The sequence below is a fragment of the Notolepis coatsorum genome (genome assembly GCF_963971535.1).
Source record: "Notolepis coatsorum genome assembly, chromosome: 4".
Taxonomy (NCBI): Eukaryota; Metazoa; Chordata; class Actinopteri; order Aulopiformes; family Paralepididae; genus Notolepis; species Notolepis coatsorum.
The window spans coordinates 67,937,682-67,961,100 of record NC_140168.1 but is presented as its reverse complement, the minus strand read 5'-3'; the positions used below and the strand labels follow the sequence as shown (position 1 = coordinate 67,961,100).

The window sequence follows — 23,419 nt, the reverse complement described above, 5'->3', positions numbered from 1 at the left end:
AGAGGGACACAGAGTAGAGGAGACACAGGAGAGATGGTTCTTTATTGAGACAGTAGGAAGATTGAGAGGGAGACGGAGTCATGGAGACATGGGAGAGAAGGATCTTTATTGAGACAGTATAGGAAGGCTAAGCGTGATACAGAGTAGGGGAGATACGGGAGAGAAGGATCTTTATTGAGACAGTAGGAAGGCTAAGAATGATACAGCGTAGGGGAGACATGGGAGAGAAGGATATTTATTGAGACAGTAGGAAGGCTAAGAATGATACAGGCTGTATCATTCTTAGCCTTCCTACTGTCTCAATATCATACAGCGTAGGGGAGACACGGGAGAGAAGGATCTTTATTGAGACAGTAGGAAGCCTGCGAGGGAGACACAGGAGAGAAGTCTCTGGTGGGATTTTATCCCAGGCCAATCGATGCATAGCTATTAGTTGACTTGAAGGTTGAAGTTTTGACCATGTTCTCAGTGATCCAGGCACCTTCAGACAGGTAGGTAGCATGGGGTCTGCTAACAAAGATGTTTTAAGCCACAGCCAAAACGTTGACCAGATAATTCCGGTAATGTCAGCTAATGACTATGCATCAATTAGACTACTGGCAAGTATTTCATACCAAATTGTGTCAAAAAATCGGAACTTCCCTTCAATCACTACTATCATCGCTTCAACCACTACTTTCACGGCTGGACACAACTTCACTTTTTCTCCTGTATCTTGTGTCACATGATCTCAAAATCCCTGGAGTCCAAATCCTGACTCTCGCAAAAGTCCTTCACTTGGAGTCGAGACTAGAGGAATCAACTATCCGAAAACGGACGCAAATCTGCAGTTTGGGCACCTGAGCCACAGCTGATGGGGCTGTTGGTTTATATGCAGAGGGCTCTCACCCCTCCAGAGGGCTCTCACCCCTCCAGAGGGCTCTCACCCCTCCAGAGGGCTCTCACCCCTCCAGAGGGCTCTCAAACCTCCAGAGGGCTCTCAAACCTCCAGAGGGCTCTCACCCCTCCAGAGGGCTCTCAAACCTCCAGAGGGCTCTCAATCCTCCCGTCAAGACCTGGCAACTTGTGATAACTACCATCTATAATTATGAGTCAACTCGCAATATCCCTAACCAGAAGGCCACATCAACACTCGAGTTTGTTGACATGGAAGCCATTGACTCAGTGACTTGAGCGATGGAGCTAAGCTGATGTGAGCAGTCAGATGGTTTGGGGAAAACAGTGTCCTGGATGGTTCCATAGCTGTTTGACAGCAGCTGTTTGACAGTTGGTTGGGTCACACTTTAAAGGAGAGATGTGTGTGTGTGTCTTTTGTCATTTTGTGTAATATCATTACACAAAACTGTGTGGATTGCACATATTTGTATTATGTAGTGTGTGTGTGTGTGTGTGTGTGTGTGTGTGTGTGTGTGTGTGTGTGTGTGTGCTGTTACACCATTACACACTGTAACTGTGTGGATTGCACATATTTGTATTATGTAGTGTGTGTGATGTTACATGTGATGTTACATTGCACATATTTGTATTATGTAGTGTGTGTGATGTTACATGTGATGTTACATTGCACATATTTGTATTATGTAGTGTGTGTGTGTGTGTGATGTTACACCAGTACACACTGTAACTGTGTGGATTGCACATATTTGTATTATGTAGTGTGTGTGATGTTACATGTTATGTTACATTGCACATATTTGTATTATGTAGTGTGTGTGATGTTACATGTGATGTTACATTGCACATATTTGTATTATCATGTAGTGTGTGTGTGTGATGTTACACCGTGACACACTGTAACTGTGTGGATTGCACATTATTAGATAGTGTGTGAGTCGTTACACCATTATGCACTTACATTGGATGGATTGAACCTACATGTATCACATAGCAGGTGTGTGTGTGTACAGTATGCACATGCATGTACATAGTATGTCTGTCCCGCTAGCCGAACATATGGCTGGACTGCTGTGTGACTCTGATGAAGGTCGTCCTGCGACTGAGCTCTTTGAGTTTGGCGGCGCCCACGTAGGTGCAGGTGGAGCGCAGCCCGCCCAGGACGTCCCGGATGGTGTTCTCCACGTCGCCCCTGTACGGCACCTGCACCGTCCTGCCCTCCGACGCCCTGAGAGAGAAGGAGGAAGGAACGCTTTCAGTCAGCTACATCGTACAGTAGATACTCACTTTTCTTTTCAGGAAAAATCTTTTTTTAAGGAAAAATTAAAAACTGGTATAGGCTATACTGTAGGTAAATGGCTGCATTTATATAGCGCTTTTATCCAAAGCGCTTTACAATTTGTTCCTCACATTTTACCCATTCACTCACACATTCACACACCGACGGCGGGGGCAACCATGCAAGGTGCCAACCTGCTCATCAGGAGCAATTAGGGGTTAAGTGTCTTGCTCAAGGGACACTTTGACACGCTGCCCGGGACTCGGGAGGAGCGGGAATCGAACCGGGAACCTCGGATTACCGGACGACTGCTCTACCTCCTGAGCCACTGTCGCCCCCCCCCCCCGGTAGGTAGATCAGGAAGTCCCTTCCATCACATATATATCTCATATATGTTTTACACTTTTTCAAAATGTAAAAACTGGTATTTTGAGAGCCATGCCGACTCAACCAACAACAGATTGACCCTTGTCCACTCCGACCCTTGACCCTTGGCTCACCTGTACTCGGCCACTCCGCCCACGTATTTCTTCATGGCCGTGTCGGAGCTCATGCCGTAGAACAGCTTGAACTTCTTGCCATCTTTCTCGATGACCTCACCGGTGCACTGGTCGTGGCCTGCAAGCATCCCCCCCATCATCACGAAGTCTGCCCCGGCACCTGAAACAAGCACACCCATCATCATCATCATCATCATCATCATCACAAAGTCTGTCCGGCACCTGAAACAACAAGCACCCTGTCATCATCATCATCATCATCATCATCATCATCATCATCATCATCATCATCATCATCATCACAGTCTGTCCTGAACCTGAAACAGGAGGAAGAAGAGGATGGAGATAGATATAGAGATAAATGACACACTGTGGATTAGTTCAATAGGGAGGTGTAGTCTGACGTCACTGGTTGTTCCACCCGTATAGGGATTCATCATTGGGAAAATGGATTATCGGCTATTGTAACAATTCTGCCGCATGGAAATTGACAAGCTTAAAATGTTTGCACAAAATGAGTTCCCTTCGACCACTAACACTATTGTTTAAGCATTTTTGGTTGAAATAAAATTCGGCGATTTTTTTTTACGATTAATTGCTAATATTTTCATGTTGAGCTATAGATTGTGGATGAATAAGCACAGAAAGGTACACCATGCACATGTTAATGCTTTATTTGTTTTAAACGAGACAATTTAGAAATGGGCAATGGGGAAATACATTGCGTTGGACAGAGGGTGGAACACGAAAAACGGCAATGACGTAACCACTACACCTCCCTATTGGAGTGTGGGCTAAATCCACATCTGCTATGTTGTCTTTGGTAAAGATAGCCTATGATTAGCCAGAATCTCACACACAACAGACTCATGCTAGGGCTGGCCGATATATGGTTAAAATATCTTTCTTATTTTCAATGGTATAAACACATTCACACACCGATGGCGGAGGCAATACCATGCAAGGTGCCAACCTGCACATCGGGAGCAATTAGGGGTTAAGTGTCTTGCTCAGGGACACTTTGACACACTGCCCGGGAGGCGCGGGAATCGAACCGGGAACCTCCAGACGTTACCAGACGACTGCTCTATCAGACGACTGCTCTACCTCCTGAACCACTGTCACAACATAATACAACTTTCCTTCTGTAAGCCCTAAAGGACACGTCCATGTCTCTAAGGGCTTCTCATCCCGTGACCTCGACCCTCCGTGAAGATAAGGATAAACATCCACAGAACCTTTATAAGGGAAAATAAAATGGAAGAAACCTCAGGAGGGCAATTCAAATAGAGATCTGACCCAAATCTTTTATCAACCCCAGTTCTGCCGTCTTTCTGTCCTCTGACTGCATCCTTGGGAACGGAATTACAGAGAAGAGAGGGTTTGTGCCGCTCTGTAAAGACGTACTTACCGAAGGCCTTGGCCACGTCACCTGGGCAGCTGCAGCCCCCATCCTGAGGGAGAGAGAATCCATACTGGTGATGAAGGCTCCTTCTAACAAAATGAAGCCATGGGTACTCCATTCAGTGGATGGCTCTTAGGTGGTAGAGGCTGCCCTCTTGTGGTCAGAAAATGCTACTGCTTTACTATAACCTCCTACACGTTATTGAGATTGATTGATTGATTGATTGATTGATTGATTGATTGATTGATTGAAAACTTTATTAACAGATTGCTGAATGGGTACAGTACAGTACAGCTCAATACATACAATTGTTAAGGGGATGCAGACCAGAGAAAGACTTTCGTCTTGTTTACATCAGGGTCCCCCATTTTAAATTCATCATAACATGACATACACGGCATAGCCTACAGATAGACAGTACTGCTACATCTATACATTTATGACATACCAGATTTGCAAATACAGTACTGTTTGTGATACAAAAAGAGTCCAGAAAAGAGAGTATATACATTTGACGTAGAAACTGTACATTGGAGGAGGTTGGGTAGGTAGGTTGGGTGGGGGGGGGGGGGTTGTAGTTAGGTTGTAATCAGGCAACATTATGAATGCTGAACTCTTAGTGACTTTGATGTTTCCTAGTTGCTGTTAAACATATCCTTGTTCCTGCTGCCTGTTATGTATTATTGTTGTCTGTCTGTCTGTCTGTCTGTCTGTCTAGCAAGCTGGATTTTATGCTTCCATTTTACCAAATGAATATGCACTCAAACTGCCAGGGAAGTGATGAATGGTCAATGGTTTGCAAATACTGTTTAAGGCTTAATGAACGGGACGCTCACAAGTCTTCTATGTGATTTCTCATTTCAAATATAGCTGCTCAAGTCAATCATTTGGCTACATTAAAGGAATACTCCAACAATTGGGGGAGATACATTTATTTATTCCCCCAGAGATGGACAAGACATTTTATATCAGTTTCACCTCTGTGTGTGTCCCAGTAGCCCCAGAGCAAGAGGTCCAGGTGCCCGCTAGCCTAGCTTAGCACAAGGACTGGAAGCAATAGGAGCAGCTAGCCCATAGCCCTGTCAAAAGTGATGAAATACAACTTCTGACACACACAGATGAAATTGATCAATGATTGACTGATCAATGTTCTCATCTTCTCGACTCTGGAGAGTGTTCCTTTAACACAATCTTTACATTTCTTAGATGAATACAGAATATCACCCTTAGTATGAATGCATTTCAATGAGCAGATGACTAATTCACTTCCATATATTCAAAATATGAAAACAAATGGTAATCATGAGTTTGTAATTCTGATCAATTCTACCTACTGTTTCAGTTATTACAAGTATTTTCAAGGTTTAAAGGTGCATTGGGTACCTTTGGGAGACTAACCTCTGATACATAAAGTGTACAAGAGAAACACTGGATCCCTGGAGCACTGTTTGACACTTGAAATTATGTGTGGTGCTCCAACCCTCCCACCACCTTTACAAAGAAGCATCCTCTAAGACCAATGTTGGTTCACTCTGTTTCAAAGGGTGCTTGGATCTGTGTCAAGATTGTAAACAATATGAAAGCGCTCGTAACCAGTTATTGTCGAGGTAATTCGTCCAGCCTTAAAGGAACATGCCAACATTTTGGGAAATTAGCTTACCATCTTCTCCAGAGAGAGACAAGAAGATAGATACCAGTGAGAGGAAACTGGTATCTATCTTCTTGTCTCTCTCTGGAGAAGACAGTAAGCTAATTTCCCAAAATGTTGGTGTGTTCCTTTAACATTGAAGTGAATGGGCATTTTTGCATCCGTAAACCCCCACTGGATCAAAGTTGACCCAATATGGCGGGGGAGTAAACCAGACAAAACAATGTATCTGTGTCTATTCATATCGGGACGGGCGTCTTACTGAGATGATGTGTCCTTTGAGTCCGTGGGCCGAGTCGGCACACTCTATGACGGCACTGACCTGGGGGTAGCCCACCCCCGTCTTGATACGGGTCGTACACACAGACCCTGGAACACACACAAAACACACATCAGACGCTGTAAAGTCACCTGTCCTGCATCTGATGCTCTGCCAGCCTGTTTCCTTCTCAGCAGGTCTGAATATAGAGCAGAAAACTAGTCTGTCTCAAGCAATTGGTTACTGGAGAATATTCTTGTGTTTAAAAGTGACCTAAACAAAACTTTACTAAACGATTGCTCTTAGGTCTGAGTGAGTGTGGCAATGGTGTACTGATGCATAGAGCATGCGATTAAAAGTGGGACTCCACACACACAGAGAGACACACAAACACTGTAGATAAGAAGACACTTTTTTGGAGTCTAAACACACACAAACAAACACACACACATACGCATGTATGTCACTGAATCCTTGATTGCATTTCAAGTTATGAATCAGTTTTGCGTCATCATAAATCTACAGTGTGCTTATTAGACTGCCCATGCATGTATTGTATACATGCTAACCTGCCTGACGTTCATTTACAGCCTAATTTGCATACAAGTGACTTTTTTCTGTTGTTGTTTATTTTGCCATGTCTATCAAAATCTCTGTCTTATTGAGACATTCAGAATAGAAAAATAGTTGGCACTTGGTTGGTTTGGTTTAGTGACACTTGATATTCAATGAACTGCTGGTTTAGAGGTAGAGACATAATAAGGTATAATGTCTAGATCACATAGCCAGGAAGCGTGTTGCTTTTTAACAGCGGAGCAGTGCAAGAATGTGACAATTTGACCATGTGACCGCGGCAACGCGGGAGAGCGGCAGTGCGGAAATAGGCTGTCTCTAAGACAAACTCTAACCTTAACCAGCTCCTTAACAGCGCCTAAACTTAACCGTTCTAACCTTAACCAACTCCGAAACAATGCCTAACCTTAACCTTAACCTTAACCATGCCTAACCTTAACCATAGAAAGAATATTGCCATTCTCTAAGACAAACTCTAACCTTAACCAGCTCCTTAACAGCGCCTAAACTTAACCGTTCTAACCTTAACCAACTCCGAAACAATGCCTAACCTTAACCTTAACCTTAACCATGCCTAACCTTAACCGGCGAAAGAATACACGTTAAAAAAAAAATCACGTTAAAAAAAAAAAATCATGGGATTCGAACTCGTCAACAACGGACCGCAGGACCGCTGAGCTGCCAGGTGAGCTGAGCGCTGAATGAAAATCATGGCGGATTAGGGTGGTTACATAATTCCGCAAGCTCTGCCGCTCCGCTCCGCGGCCTACGCTCTGCGGTTGCCGGCTCCGCTCTGCGGTTGCCGCGCCTGCCGCGGGGCGTGTCGCAGCCAAACAGGGAAAACGCGGAAGCAACGGCAGCACTGCTCCGCTGTTATTAAGCAATAGGCAGCCAGGAAGGACATCCCTCCAGGCTATTGGATCTAGACACTACCATGTAATAAAGATATTGTCATTCTAATCCATCCAACAGTGAAGACAAGTACAAATGTGACTGAATGATGAAGAAAGTCCCATATTTGATAAACAAGGTCACACTCATACAGTCAGTGGAGAGCACCCACCTGGCCCGATGCCCACTTTGATGATGTCAGCGCCAGAGAGGATGAGCTCCTCCACCATTTCCCCCGTCACCACGTTGCCAGCCTGCCGAGAGCAGAGCATTATGGGATCACACAGAGAGCAGAGCATTATGGGATCACACAGACAGGAAGTCAACAAAGAGACAGTCGGAGATTACACGTAAGGGCTTGAGAAACAGTTGCCTCTTCTTTGTAGCGTATGATAATAACAACATTTGAACGTTCATCTTGAACATTCAGATCCAGAAGCACATTTCTCTATGGTGAGAATCGATGTCTTTCCTGGTAAGATTAATAATAATATTAATAATAATTCATTACAATTATATAGTGCTTTTCTAGACACTAGAAATGGCCTCCTTCACCACCACTGGTAGCACCCAACCTTGGGCTGCGTAGGCTCAGTGGCTGCCATAAACTGGCACCAGGTGATCACACTACACAATGGCTGAACGGCTCAGGAGACAGGGATCGATATCAGCCAATTAAGGGCAATGGATGATTAGATGGCCTTGATGTCAGAGATATCTTTGCAATAGGCGTCCTGGGTTCTTTAATTACCGAGATTCAGTCAGGACCTCGGTTTAGTGTCTCATCCGAAGGACGGCACTCACAGCTATACGGTGTCCATAACGTAACAGGGGCATTGTTACTGACTAGTCCAGAGGACAGAGTGCCCCCTGCTGGACAACAACACCACTTTCCGGCAACGGCCTTGAGCGGGGCTCGAACCCCGGAAGAGATCATGAGTCCGGAGCTCTACTCATGTAGCCACACTAAAGGTTCCCTTCCTTTTAGCATTTGATTGGTGGAAAAAGGAATAGGCCTAACATACTGTATATGGTGTAAATGCTGATTATGCTAAATTATTATGCTAAATTATTCTCTCTAATTTCTGCACCCTCCAATGTTGATTCACTTTATTTCAAAGGGTGATTTATTTTAATTTGGGTCGAGATTATAAATAATATTCAAGCATTTGTAACAACTTCAAGTTATTGTAGAGGTGACCTTTTCTTCTTAAAAAATACCTGGTGCAGCTTTAAAGTTAAAATGCTAACAAAGGCGGATATTCTTTGCGGTAATATAGTAGACAGAGCAACGAGTCAGCCACAAATCCATCTGCACTACCAGTAGCTTCTGCTCACAGGAAATTAGCATAAACAATTGTCTTCAGAATATAAAGACTCTACTTTGAAAGATGAATCTATTCTAGATGAAAGGCCAATGTTCGGAGGGGCTGTGGTAGCCACAGATCTTGGCGGGGGCGATAGTTTACTTTTTCATTCGACTGGACCCGGCACTCTGAAGAAGAACAATCATGATGTTCACTGACTGATAATAATATATAATTATCTGAATTGAAGTGAAATAAGAGAGGGAGCAGCCCGATTATATACATACTATTTAACTAATACTAACATATTTTTTTCGAGGGAGACCACGGCCAAGATAGCACACTATTACAAAAACATTTAGTTACAGACGACAGACACACACTACAGAATCCAGCTCGCGAGAAGCAATTGCACTTTATACACCGTTGGACAAGCAAGTTGAAACCTTGAGCTGAGCTCTTACCATAATTGTGTGTTTGGGGAACTTTTCTCTGACGGTCTTGACAAATTCCACAAAGTATTCTGAGTATCCGTTGGCAACATCCAGACATATGTACTTGATGGCAGGGATGGCCTCCAAGATGGCACACAGTTTCTCCAAGTCCGCCTTACCACTGCCTGAGCTGGCTGCTATATTCTGCGGGGACAAGACAATACTGAGGACCACTTCACACACTAAACAGTCTTGCATTACTATTTGGTTAAAAGGTTTTGGATAATTGAGTACAAAGAACCATATAACCCAGAGGAAACCGTTTTTAATTTATTTATTTTTATTATCTTTTTACCCCTTCTTTTTCAGTTTTTTTCAGTTTTAGTATTGTATTTTATATTTTTTAATCGCTATTGCCATTCATAATTCAGCGGGGCACCTTGTGCATACTGTTCTGAATGTGTCTGAGCTGGCAGACGGTCTTATACCGCCCTCTAACGCCTTCGGCCGCTATTGCACTCCATTAGAAACTGTGTAGTTTATTTTTTCTACCGAGCTGCGGCGTGGGGGCGGGTCCTAAACACTCCAGCAAAACACGCGCTTGTAGGGATGGCTTGGACAACTGACCCCGCCCGCCCGTTCATGTGCAATGCCCAATAACGTCGGAGACAGGATCGCTGTGGATAACTGGAATGGCGATCAGATAATTGGATTATGTTTGCTGCATTACATCAGAGACCAGGTAAGGACTCTATATATCCAATCTTGCGTTGATCTGATATATTTTCTCTACCGCGATTGAAGCTATCTGTGTTTTATGTGTGTGGCTTTTTACCGTTGGGTGCAGGGGGGGAGGGGGGGAGCGCCGCGCTCCAGGGCACATTTCATGTATGCACGAGGAAGGATAATAATGATAATCTAGCGTTGATTTCAGGAAGATTCGATAATCAGGCGAAAAATGACAACATGTTTATTGAATTACACAAAAACGCTGTTTTCGTGTCTTTTTCCTGGAATTACTCAGAAGCACCCAAACTATATTCATATTCAAAACGGTATAAAACGGAAATGTACGGATGAAAAAATTATCTGTTTTTTTGCACGTTTGCAAATAATAATAATAATCTGTTTTTTGCACGGTGCGCGTTTACATGGGGTTAATGGACGGCAAGGCCAGATGCACTTCCCGGAAGGGGCGTGGCACTCAATGTGTTAATGCTTCCAAGTACATCTGGCTCCACAAATGTCCCAGTCCTGAGATGTTTTAATCTTGAGGTTGGCTGTGCTGCCCAGAAAAGGCCAGAGAAAGAACACTGTCTGATGGTGTCCTTGTAAAGGTTTGGCCATTTCCCTCTGAACTGAAGACGAGAGAGATCTTGCAGTAATATGGGCCAAGGACAACAACCGCTGGCAGTCTTACCTCTAAGCACTCTGGGTGGTTAACCGCAAAGTCCTTCCATTCCTCCAAAGAGTAGTGCTTATGAATGGCTGTGAAGAGAGTGAGCTACAGAGAGAGAGAGAGAGAGAGAGAGAGAGAGAGAGAGAGAGAGAGAGAGAGAGAGAGAGAGAGAGAGAGAGTGAATATTGAGTGTCTGACAGACACTTCTGTAATATATTTGAATATTTGTCGGTCTATCAAAGAAGATTTAGAGGCTGCAGACGTGCCATTCTGTCTAGCAATATTCTCCTCTATAGTCATTCATTCAGTTTTGTTTCTTTGATTTCAATTAAGTTCTGATGGTTTTATCTGAAAATGTTTTCACTCAGGACAGTTACTTCATGTTGACCAGCCTCTCCATATTATGAGTATACATAGGCATTAAGAAAATCAGAGCCAGGGCAAACACCTGGTCAGTCAGTATTTCTACATGTATGTCCGTAACATCATGTACATTTCCTAAAATAAATAATTAAAATAATGCTTCCAAATAGCTTTTAGAAAGGTGCAGAATAAAAGTATTGCTTCCTCCCAAAAAAGAAATATATTGATTAATCCAAAATAAATTATGTTGTTGTTTACATGTTGCATGTATGTAACCCCTCCCTACTTCCCATTTCCCCACATGATTGGATAAATACCTGATTGGATAAATGACATGCTGGTGTCTAGTATGACATCTAGTGACTGAATGTTATCTATATAGCACCTTTAAAACATCAACATTTAACATGTTTTCGGTGGCTCTCCACTAGAAATAGTCACATGGCTTCCCGTATGCCTGTCCATCCAACTCACTTTACTGAGGACCTGGGCCATCTCAAAGGTCCCTGTGGTGTCCATGTTGGCAGCGATGATGGGGATGCCATTGTATGTCTGTTTGGAGTTACGGAATGTGAAGGTTCTCTGTAGGTCCACCTGAAGGGAGAGAGATGCATACAGGTGTGTTACTCTGAGGGGGGGTACACGAGAAGTAATGTATTCCGTTGTGGATGGTTAAAACCTTTGTTTGCGGGGCGGTCAGGTGGCATAACGGAGATTGCGTTCGTCACCAACCCCGGAGCGGCTGGATTCGCCTGTTCGAATCCAGCTCACAGCTCCGGGGTTGTCACCAGCTTGGCTGGCCGTTCACACTAATACAATTGGCAGTATTAGAGGGTGGGAAAAGCTGGCGGGGTGGGTCCGGGTCGTTGTAAACAGCGACTCCTACAGTTTGGTCGGGGCGCCTGCTAAGCGCGGATAGGATCTAAGTGGGATAGTGTGATCCTTCCACACGCTACGCCCTCTCAGTGAGAATCCGCGCTGCCAGGTGAAAAGAAGCGGTTGATTGGCTGGACGTGTGTCGGAGGAAGCACGTGGTAGCCTCCACTCTCCCAGACCGACTGTGGGGGGTAAGTGCGCGGCGACCAGGAAGGGGATTGGGAATTGGCATAACGACTAACATTGGGATGGGAGAAAATCGGAGGAAAAAGGAGGGGGAAAAAGATTAAAAAAAAAAAAAAAAACTTTGTTTGCATGTTGTGTTGCATATTTTTTTTATGGCCCCTGTGTGCTGCTTGTCTGAAGCTGCCTGGCTCGCTCGCCAGAACTACGACCACGGGACTCGCCGTCTCCTAATCCAATCCAATCCAATCCAACTTTATTTATAAAGCGCTTTAACAGCCACAGGGGCACAAAGTGCTGTACAGAGGGAGCATATTAAAAACTATAAGCAGCACTAAAAATAGATAAACTAGGTAAACTAGGCAGCAATACAAATTTAAATAGATCAGAGTACTTAAAAAAAAATTATAAGCAAAGGACACAGTAACAAAACGATACAACAACAACACAGTAAGACAATAAGATCATAAAATCAACAAGCTACATGGTGTCGAAAGCCAGAGAGAAAAGGTGGGTCTTAAGGAGGCCTTTGAAACGGGGCAGTGATGAGGCCTGCCTAATCTGCAGTGGCTATGCATCGATTACTTATACTGGCAAGTATTTCATACATTCATTTATTTTTTCATGTCAAAAGAAATCCAAACTATCCCTTTATCGTGCAAGGCATTAGGAATCTGAAGTGCTGATTCAGCCATTTGCAGCGCAGCGCCTCTGGATCAGGTATAGGGGTTCAGTAGCTTGCTCAAGGACACTTTAACAGGGACGGACATGTTGGCACAGGGATTGAACCTGTTCTGGTTATTGGATAGCCTTTAACCACTCTGCCAGCCAAATCTTTAGAATATAACAAACAATTACCAAGGCACAAGTAAAGTCTTGTGCTCAAGTTTCCAATTAAGTAGCTCGCAGTACAGATGTAACTCCTTCAGTTCCCTAATTACCACTGACCGCCCCTTACCTCAACAGGCATGTTCCCCAACATTCTCAACCAATCACCATAGAGAGCATCAAAACAATTACTCAGATTGGTTTTATATGACACCATTTTTAACAGAGGTAGAACGCTTAATTGGTCTCTAACCGAATATATACTTTCGTATTTCAATACACCATTTCAACGTTCAGTAAAGCTATCTGGCTGCAAGCTAGCCTAGCTTAGCACAAATGAATGGAAGCGGATATAGACAACATAAAACTCCAGGAGAGGTGTTTTTGGCCAACAGCTAGGCTAGCTGGTCCGTATCCGCTTCCAGAGAGAGAGGAAGGCTGAGAACCTTCTCTCAGAAAGGTGAGCAGCTGAGAACGCTCTTGTTTTACAGTATCTGTAGCTGTTGTCGTGCTGGGAATGCACTGAATCATTTAGATCAGCTAGCTAGCCAGCTCTGGGGCCTGTAACATGATAGGGTACATGTTAGAGTGAGCGTTTGTTTCATTGTAACGTTTATAGCTACTTGTAGCCTACTTGTACTTCACTAACAGTACAAACTTAATTTAACAAAAAGAAAAATAAGAAAGTCCAGGATCCACTAATAACAACTGTAATGATGATGATGATGATTTCAGACGGAGACCAGTGCATAGCTCTAAACCTTTTAAAAGCTAGTCTGTCTGACTGATGATTTATGGGCAGAATTTTCCATTGCATTACAAATGAAAGACAGCTCATCCACCCTTCTCATAGTCTATATGTTTGCTCTATAATTAGCTAGTAAATTAAGCCAGATGTCCATTAATAAAAGTCACTAGAAATAAGTATTCCAGATAATAATATATATATGTCCCACCCCCCTTTCTGCCCCCAAATTCCCCAAATTCCTCATTACTCCTCTTCCAAGACAATACTGACTATAGCATTAAGACTAGTGAGCCCCGTTGTAATGAAGTGTCTGGAAAGATTGATGGTGGAAAGCTGACATAAAATATAAACAGACGTTCGTGCAACCGATGATGCAATCCTAACCGTAGTGCACTTGATGTTACTACCTTGAAAGTCACATCCTTCTCACTCCGTAAGCTCAGACAGTTGTCAGTCAACCCATAATATATCAGGTGGTAAATTACTCATTCTCAGGACCCAGCAGGTCAGAGTGAAACTGGACATCATCTGAGGCTAAAGTCATGAAAACAGGTGTCCGTATCTGCAGTGGTGTCATGCCCATTAATGCTGGGGGGGAGGGGGGGAGTAGTAGTTAAATGCAGACGGTATTTCCGGACCTACTGTAGACTATTTTCAACTGTAGTTGGCCAAACTTGAGGAAAATGTAAGAAATATTTGATGAAATGGTGTTGGATACTATCTTAGGCTCCTAACACTGCAGGGGATGGATATAGGTGTCTCCTATCTTAGGCTCCTAGCACTCCAGGAGATGGATACAGGTCTCTCCTATCATACGCACCCAGTACAGTAAGCGGATTCAGTGATATGTGATGATGTGGGTTCCAAGTCATTCTTTGCCTCGACACAAAAATCGAAACAAAAAAGGATCCCTTATTTTTTCAGAATCTTTTAGCGCTACTGAAAAAAATAAGTCTGCTGATTGATGTACCCCTAAATCAGGTGATATAAGTGTTTTGAGAGGCTGGTTAATGATTACATTTGTGCCTCCCTCCCCAGTGATATGGACCCTATGCAATTTGCATACAGGCCAAACAGGTCCACTGACGATGCGGTCTCCCAAGTACTGCACAGCACCCTCTCTCACCTAGACTGCCAGAAGGGGGGCTATGTGAGACTGTTGTTCATTGACTATAGCTCAGCGTTCAACACCATAGTCCTCACCAGACTGATGGACAAGCTGATCGAGCTGGGTCTGAGCCCCGCTCTGAGCGCCTGGATACTGGACTTTATGAGTGAAAGGCCCCAGGCGGTCAGGGTGGGGGGTCAGACCTCCAACACCATCACCCTGAGTATCGGGTCCCCCCAGGGCTGTGTTCTGAGCCCCCTGCTGTATTCACTATACACACATGATTGTTTGGCCAATTTCAGCTCCAACTCCATAGTGAAGTTGGGGCTGATCTCTGACAACGACGAGAAGGCCTACTGGAAGGAGGTTGAGGTACTGGAACGCTGGTGCCAGGACAACAGCCTGCTCTTGAACATTGGTAAAACCAAGGAGCTGATCGTGGAATTTAGGAAAACACAGCAGGGGACACACACACCACTGAGGATAAACAGGGCTATCGTGGACAGGGTGAGCAGCTTCAAGTACCTGGGGGTCCACATCTCAGAGGACCTGACATGGACAACATAGACTCAGTCATAAAGAAGGCGAAGCAGCGCCTCTACCACTTGAGACAGTTAAGGAAGTTCAGAGTATCGGGAAAGATACTCCAGTCCTTCTACTCCGGAGCTGTAGAGAGCATGACTGGAAACATCACTGCCTGGTATGGAAACAGCACGGCACAGGACAAGAAGGCCCTACAGAGAGTGGTGCGCTCAGCCGAGCGTACCACGGGTATTGCACTACCACCCCTGCAGGCCTTATATAACAAGAGGTGCAAATCCAGAGCCTGCAGAATAAGGAAAGACCCTCATCACCCCAACAACAGCCTGTTCAAGCTGCTGCGGTCAGGCAAACGCCTGCGAACACCAGCAACTAGGACAGAGAGACTTCGGCTTAGCTTCTTCCCCCAGGCCATCAGAGTCTTGAACACTGAACTCTCCACACACAAGCACACATGAGCACACACACAACACACACACTGTATACGCTCACACACTAAGCAGTCACTATAGCATGAACACACACACACACACACATGCTGCACACGCCCACACTCAACGGTCACCTTACACAATGAAAAGGTCACTTTAAAAAATAAGAGCGGGAGTGTTTCTTGTATAGTAAACAAAACAAGCTAGCATAAGGACACATAGTATAACTGTAGATTGTATAACATAGCATTGTATAGTAGTGTACATAAGACCCAGTGCCTCATCCGTAGCTAACTGTGTATTGCACTATCGCAGGACCTTAGCATGTCCTACCATGCTCTTGTAAACTTTATGTACATATACCTGTTATTATATTACTTGTATTATTGCATTGTATTATTGCACATTGTATTATTGCACAAATGTCCTATTCTCATTCCTGTCTTATTACTTGTGTTGCACATCGCTGCGGGCATGACCCCCCGCATTTCACTGTATGCTTGTATGCCGTGACAAATAAAACTCTTGACTTGACTTGACTTGATATTTGTGATGTCCTGCTAGATAATGTGAGTGTCAGCACTTGAAAAGCAGTGTGCGCAATGAGTTTGCTGTGAATTTACTGGCTCACATGCATTGTGTGTAGATTACAGATATGGAATATGGATATATATATATTGTGGCAGATCTCACCCCCCCCTCTCATGGATATGTGAAGGGTGGGAGATATTATTGCCACGGAAGGAGTAGAGACAATTAGGTAGCTGATTAGTACTGATAGAACACACCTGCACATCATTAGTCCACCCACATCTCACGTGCACACGCCCAGACCCACACACTACATAGCCACTAGGTTAGTCAGGAGTAAGTTGAGCGGAGGTGAGGTTGGAGTTGTTGTTATTGAGAAAGAGAGATTGTGTTATTCGGAGTTGTGAAGGTGAGAGGTAGTGAGAGGAGAGGTGAATGCGAGTAGGTGTTCATTGTGTACTGGACCCTGGACTGGCTGAGAAACCCCTTTTGTGTAATGACCCTGGACCGGACGACTACCCTGAGTATTGAATAATCCCTTTTTCTGTCTGCGAGCCTGTTTTGTGTTTTTGACCCTCAGACTGACTCACAACCATTCTTTTGCCTTTTCCAACTGGATTCTGCCTTTAATTCAATAAATACTTGTATTGATTGATATTGCTCTTGTGTGGACATTCGAATTTGTTTGTATTTGAACCGTGGCGAGTCTGAACCCCACCAGGCTCGTCACAATATACACCTGCTAGTATGCCTTGAGTGCACACATGTTGATATCACAATGCTTGTGAGGAAATTGCATTGACTTAAATTCCCTAATCCCTTACTGGAACATTAAAGGGACATTTCGCCTATTTTTAACCTGTTCTATTGTGAGGAGGACATGTGATAATTGGACATAAAACCGGGTTTTGTCAACAAAAAAAGAGATGACGGAATAACAACATTCCGGCTGGTATGGGTTGTTTGAGTGAAACATGCAGACGTGTTTGGACCCGAGAGACTTTATCTTTTTTTTTATCCACTTTTTCTCCTATTTTTTCTGTATTTTCCTCCCATCCCAATTTAGTCGTTATGATATTTCCCCCCTCCCCTTCCTGGTCATCCCAATACATAGGAGACAGCCAGCAGCCTCTTTTCACCTGCCAGCACGGACTCTCATTGGTGAGGTGTAACGTGTGGGAGGGTCACTATACCTTCACCAGCTCCCTCCCTCGCTGTGCAGGCGCCCCGACCGGCCTGTAGGAGTCGCTGCCCACAACGACCAGAACACCACCCACCGGCTTCCCTCCCGCTGACACTGCCAATTGTGTCAGTATGACGACCGGCCAAGCCGGAGGCACCGCTGACAGCCGGATTCGATACCAGTGTCTCTGCGGTGGTAGACAGACGCTTAGTCCGCTGCGTTACCCGGCCGCACCAAGGGACTTTTTCATAGTTCAGGAACTGTTGGCGGAAGTACAGTACCCCCTTTTTGTTGTGTTTGCACTACAGGAACTGAGGACGATTGTAGTCCCAGAACCCCGTTTTAAACCCCGTTTTGAACTCCTTATTTTTAGCTCCCGTCTCAGGGCAGGGACTCCCCCAGCACAGAGGAACCATGAGTGAAGCAAGTGTACAGTGATTGGTCCAGAGATGTCAAGTTCATGGTGTCAGACCTAAGGGTGTTCAGCTGTGCTCTGCTGTACAGGGCTGGAGAGGAGATGTGCCAATGAGATATATATATATATATATATATATATATATATATATATATAATACACTTGTAGTTGAAATACCTATGCATTAAAAAAGTGGTTACTGTTCAATATTGTGCTGTCAGAACAGTCTCATGTTTGTAGGTTAAGTATTTAAAGTTCACTATTGGCCATTTTAGCACTCATCTTGTTATCAACCAGGAAATGTAAAATTGATTAATCTAGTGTGATCTATGCATGGATTGGAAACCATTACCTTTTCCACTGTATCTCTTAATTAGTAACAACAATATTTTATACTTATACTTATACTAGGTGACAATGTTATTTCCAATATTTGCTATTTGTCCAAACTGGAATGCAGCCAAGCGTTCTCACGCCCAGCCACTGTCCTTCTCCAGGGAAGGCTGAAGCAGGGTCGGCTTGCATCAATTCAAGCGTTCCCATTGGCTGAATGCAAACAGGACAAAAAGCCCTGGAAGTGTGTACTGTAGTTCTCTGGGGAGCTCCTCATTCATTGGGTAGTTCCTCCCAGGGAGTTCCTGTTTGGTCCGAAAACATCTCAACAAGTACTCATTTTGAAAATGTGAAAAATACAGTAAAAAAATTGTTTTAAGGTTAAACATTGTTTAATTCTTTAACCATAATCGCTCTGTGGCTAACCCTTGACTTAACCACTCACCCTACAATCATCTATGACCAGTCGAAATGTCCTGACAGTCCAAACAAGAAACCTGGACTGTCAAAAGCTGATCCTCACAAATATAACCTGCAACCAGATTAACAGATCCAGTCCCTGTTATACAGATATGTATACTTTTTACTTATCCTCTTCGTCCCGGTTGGGGCATAAGGCCGCAATCATACACTGATTGCGAAAATGATTGACCACCGTTGAAGCCAAGGAGCATCTGGCAACCACTAAACAGAAATGTGTGTACATACAACTTTTACTTCAGTGTGTTCAAACCTCTGTTACTCTATTTCATTAGCACTCAAGGTGATCTTTCTTTATCGTGTAAGAAACTTCGGAATGTTACCTTTCAAAAGAGAAAAAGTCCTTTGCACTATACTTGTTACGATAAGGTAAGGTGGAGGTAGAACCCAAGGCAGCAGGACGAGAGTGAGCAGGGATATGAGGCAGGAGACGACGGTCACGATTTTAAGAGCTTTTACTTAGCCACGACAAAGGTACACAAAGCACAAAATAAATGGCACAGTCACACTGGTTCTAAATACAAACAACACCTAACCAGAAGACGGACTGAACACACGAAAACAAAAGAGCAATAAACAGAAAACTAACATACACTTACTTTAGACAGAACACAACTACAGGGCAAGGACAACGTTTGACAAAGACATCACAGGAACAGGTAACAAGGAGGAATGACTCCACAAGCAACTCAACAAACCACAGACCATAAATACTGACACTAATTAACACTAATTAATAATGGACGACAGCTGGGGGAAGAAAGTCATAAGAACTAGAACTAATACAAATATCAACAAGGACAAGGCTATACAACACACAGAATCAGAGATACAAACACAGAGAACAACCTAAACAGATAACAATTGTAATATCAACAATAAATGCACAGACAACAAACTGTTTAGGAGGTTTATCACAACAGCGTGCATCATCTGTAAAAGATCACTAGATGGCGCCATAATACCACTATTCACATCTTTCATACTGTCTGTTCCTTGTGTGGGAAAGCGAGACCCATTGTTCACACTGTGACTGTGGTGTTGACTATCCCAGCCTTGGGCAGGTCTGGGAGTGTAACATATACTGTATAATATTCCAAAGATTGCTGTACTTTGTTAAAAATTGCGTTGATCTGACTGTTCGTCTGTGTAGTAGCTAATAAACAAGATGTTGCTGCTTAAACGTATGTATAATGTATATTCATTGATTCACTCGTATAGCAAAATCCATTTGAATTGAAAAATTTTGCTCTTCGCATCAAATATTAATATTTGTTTAAAATGCTATTAATTCTATTAATTAACTATAAAGTCTCAAATTAATTTGATAAAAAAAAGTTGTAATCGAGTCCCACATATACAGTATAGTATACATATAACATAACAGGATAACAGATATGTCCTCTACATGTCCTCTACACATGTTTGAATGCATAATACAACACGAGGTTGACTGGAGCATTGCCTGTCTCTCAGCTGAGCACACTTAGGTCAGAGACCTTGGACTTGACGTCTGGACCAATCACTGTACACTTCACGTCACTCATGGCTCCTCTGTGCTGGGAGAGTCCCTGCCCTGAGATGGGAGCTAAAGCCCCTCAAAACGGGGTTCAGGAACTATGATCGTCCTGAGTTCCTGAATAAAAAAAAAATAATAATAATAATAATAATAATAATAACCATCTTACTGTATTATTATTTATAAAAAGATTAATAATAATAACCTTCTTACTGTCTTTTACTATACTTTTACTATATACTTTGCTACTATGCCTATACTACTACCTACTATGCTACTATGTCTATACTACTATGCACTCAGAGTACAGCACTGAAGTTCAGCACTGCTAGATGAACAATACCAATTACCCTTAGCCGCCAGAGGTGTACCTCTCCTGCTGACTGGTTGTAACAGAGCAGTATTATTACAGTATGAATGAATACATCTCAGTATGAATGAACAGAGGATCTGGGTAAAGATGCTCAGATAGCACACTACACTGCATGGACAATAGTACTACTGACTGTGTGTGTGTGTGTGTGTGTGTGTGTGTGTGTGTGTGTGTGTGTGTGTGTGTGTGTGTGTGTGTGTGTGTGTGTGTGTGTGTGTGTGTCTGTGTGTGTGTGTGTGTGTCTATGTGTGTGTGTGTGTGTGTGTGTGCGTGCGTGCGTGCGTGCGTGCGTGCGTGCGTGCGTGCGTGAGTGTGTTTACATGTTCCTGTGTGTATCTGCGTTCAGTCAGTATGTTACCTTGATAGGCCATGGGCATTTGGAATGTGCTCTCGTTGACAGTAACAAACACACACACACACACACACACACACACACACACACACGCGCACACACACACACACACACACACACACACACACACACACAGACCTATTTTTAAACATGTTTTCTCAGAAGCCTTGTGTGTCTCATGTTGCTCTCTACCTCCAACACAGCACCCCCCCCCCTCTCTCCCCCCCTCCACCCCATGTCAGTTGTACCTTACCCATGGCCTTACCTTGGGGTGCTATGAGGCTGGTGTCAGTATCCTGGGGTGCTATCAGACCAGTGTCAGTATCTTGGGGTGCTATCAGACCAGTGTCAGTATCTTGGGGTGCTATCAGACCAGTGTCAGTATCTTGGAGTGCTATCAGACCAGTGTCAGTATCTTGGGGTGCTATCAGACCTGTGTCAGTATCTTGGGGTGCTATCAGACCTGTGGCAGTATCTTGGGGTGCTATCAGACCTGTGTCAGTATCTTGGGGTGCTATCAGACCAGTGTCAGTATCTTGGAGTGCTATCAGACCAGTGTCAGTATCTTGGGGTGCTATCAGACCAGTGTCAGTATCTTGGGGTGCTATCAGACCAGTGTCAGTATTTTGGGGTGCTATCAGACCAGTGTCAGTATCTTGGGGTGCTATCAGACCTGTGTCAGTATCTTGGGGTGCTATCAGACCAGTGTCAGTATCTTGGGGTGCTATCAGACCCTACATGTAGCTAAGGAAAGGAGCCTTGCTGGATGGGACAGGAGCCCTGTGATACTGAACTATGAATCACTAAAGACACTTTTAGCTGCTGCTGTGACCCACTGTGACCCACTGTCCCCTCCATTTATATGTAAATACTGATCGGAACGTGCAATGTTACTCACTGTGCCTTGTATATATTATATTTATCTATTTTTACCTATTTTCGAGCACTCGCGTGTATTTAAATTTGTTTAAGTTAAGTATTGTGTGATTTTGTGTGAAGGGCGGACTAGCAAAGTAAGATTTTCATTGTATGGCAAACTGTCTGTTTAACTGTGCACATGACAATAAACAATCTTGAATCTTGAATCTTGATATCACAGGGAGCTGAATGTGGCGGTTATGAATGCTGTGCCGTATATTTTCCCCACTTAGACTCAGAAAGGAATGTGCCGTACATACCACCATGTCTACATACACTTGACCCTAACCCTAACCCTAACCCAAAGGATATGATTGCCTTTGATCTTTACCCATTAAAAAAAAGTCCCTGTATTCTTTGTTGGCTACACTGTCTCCAATACTCCTCATTTTGGCTACTTGTTACATTGGTGACACAGGAATATCAGCTCATTCTCCCGTTGACCTCTGGGTTAGAGCATCTCCTAAAGACCTAAACTATAATGTAAATATTCTCAGTGATGACATTGTCCTCTCCTAGTTCTCCCTCTAGGAGCAAGGCTTTTCAGACGCCTGGTTTTCTTTCTGGACAGCTATCTGTCTTGTTTTCTCTATACCCTATGCAAAGGTCACCCACTCTCCTCCACGCGTGAGCCCTCCCTGTCTTTGGACTCATTCAGGTACACACAGCACAGTGTCCAGACGCAGGCCTACACAGAAACACAACACAACCAAGAAACTATGGAGCAGGCCCCGAGGAAGACGTCCACCTGGCTCCGCCCTCCTCCAGTCACAACGAGCCCACCTCGTCACTCAAATGACACACATCACTTCCAACCACACTAATCACGATATAGATGTATCAACCATAGCAAGTAACCCCCCCCCCCCCCCAAAAGAAATGAGGAAAAAAAGAAAAACAGCAATATATAGTCAATAAACACCTCTTACATCACAGAATGAGTGGAATCCCTCCAAAAGGGAACTATAGCAGATCACACACTTTTATTTGAACCCTTTCACTACCACACTACATAATGTTAACCCTTTCACTGCCGCACGACAACGGGTTAATCCGTTCACTACCACACTACATAATGTTAACCCTTTCACCACCACACTACAGAAGGCTAACCCTTCCACTGCCACACGACAACGGGTTAACCCTTTCACTACCACACTACAGAAGGTTAACCCTTTCACCGCCACACTACAGAAGGTTAACCCTTTCACCGCCACAATACAGAAGGTGAACCCTTTCACCGCCACACTACAGAAGGTTAACCGTCTGTACTGTGGTAGTGAAAGGGTTAACCTTCTGTCGTGTGGCGGTGAAAGGATTAAAGTATACGCTGAGGCGGAGGACTTCACCTCCGCGTGTCATGTGATCACGCGGGACCCTCACCTCTGAGCGGCTCTTCAGGCTGCTCCTCTTGGGTCTGAAGAGGATGTCCTTGAAGTCCAACTTGACGTCGGCGTCCACCAGAGGCATCCTGGAGGCTCCCCGGAACGCAGAGGTCCAAAAGGATGAGCAGGAAGACGAGGAGGAGAAGGAGGATGACGGCGATGACGAAGAGGCTGTGCCGAGGAAGGCTAGAGCGGTGGCGGCAAGCGGTCGGAAGCAGCAGCCACCAAACCCGAGCGTCCAGGCGGCCAGCGTATTTATAGAGG

At 44.1% G+C, this 23,419-nt stretch overlaps 1 protein-coding gene across 1 annotated transcript; it reads right to left on the bottom strand.

Moving 5' to 3' along the window:
* Nucleotides 1-324: 324 nt before the first annotated feature.
* Nucleotides 325-23,240, bottom strand: gmpr (guanosine monophosphate reductase; the record flags this gene model as incomplete). The annotated part of the gene is made up of 9 exons (XM_084312229.1): nucleotides 325-2,122; nucleotides 2,674-2,833; nucleotides 4,085-4,127; nucleotides 5,989-6,095; nucleotides 7,622-7,703; nucleotides 9,221-9,394; nucleotides 10,611-10,694; nucleotides 11,427-11,546; nucleotides 23,154-23,240. 9 exons carry the CDS (start codon nucleotides 23,238-23,240, stop codon nucleotides 1,942-1,944), a joined length of 1,038 nt encoding a protein of 345 aa, XP_084168355.1. The 3' UTR covers nucleotides 325-1,941.
* Between the last annotated feature and the right edge of the window lie 179 nt (nucleotides 23,241-23,419).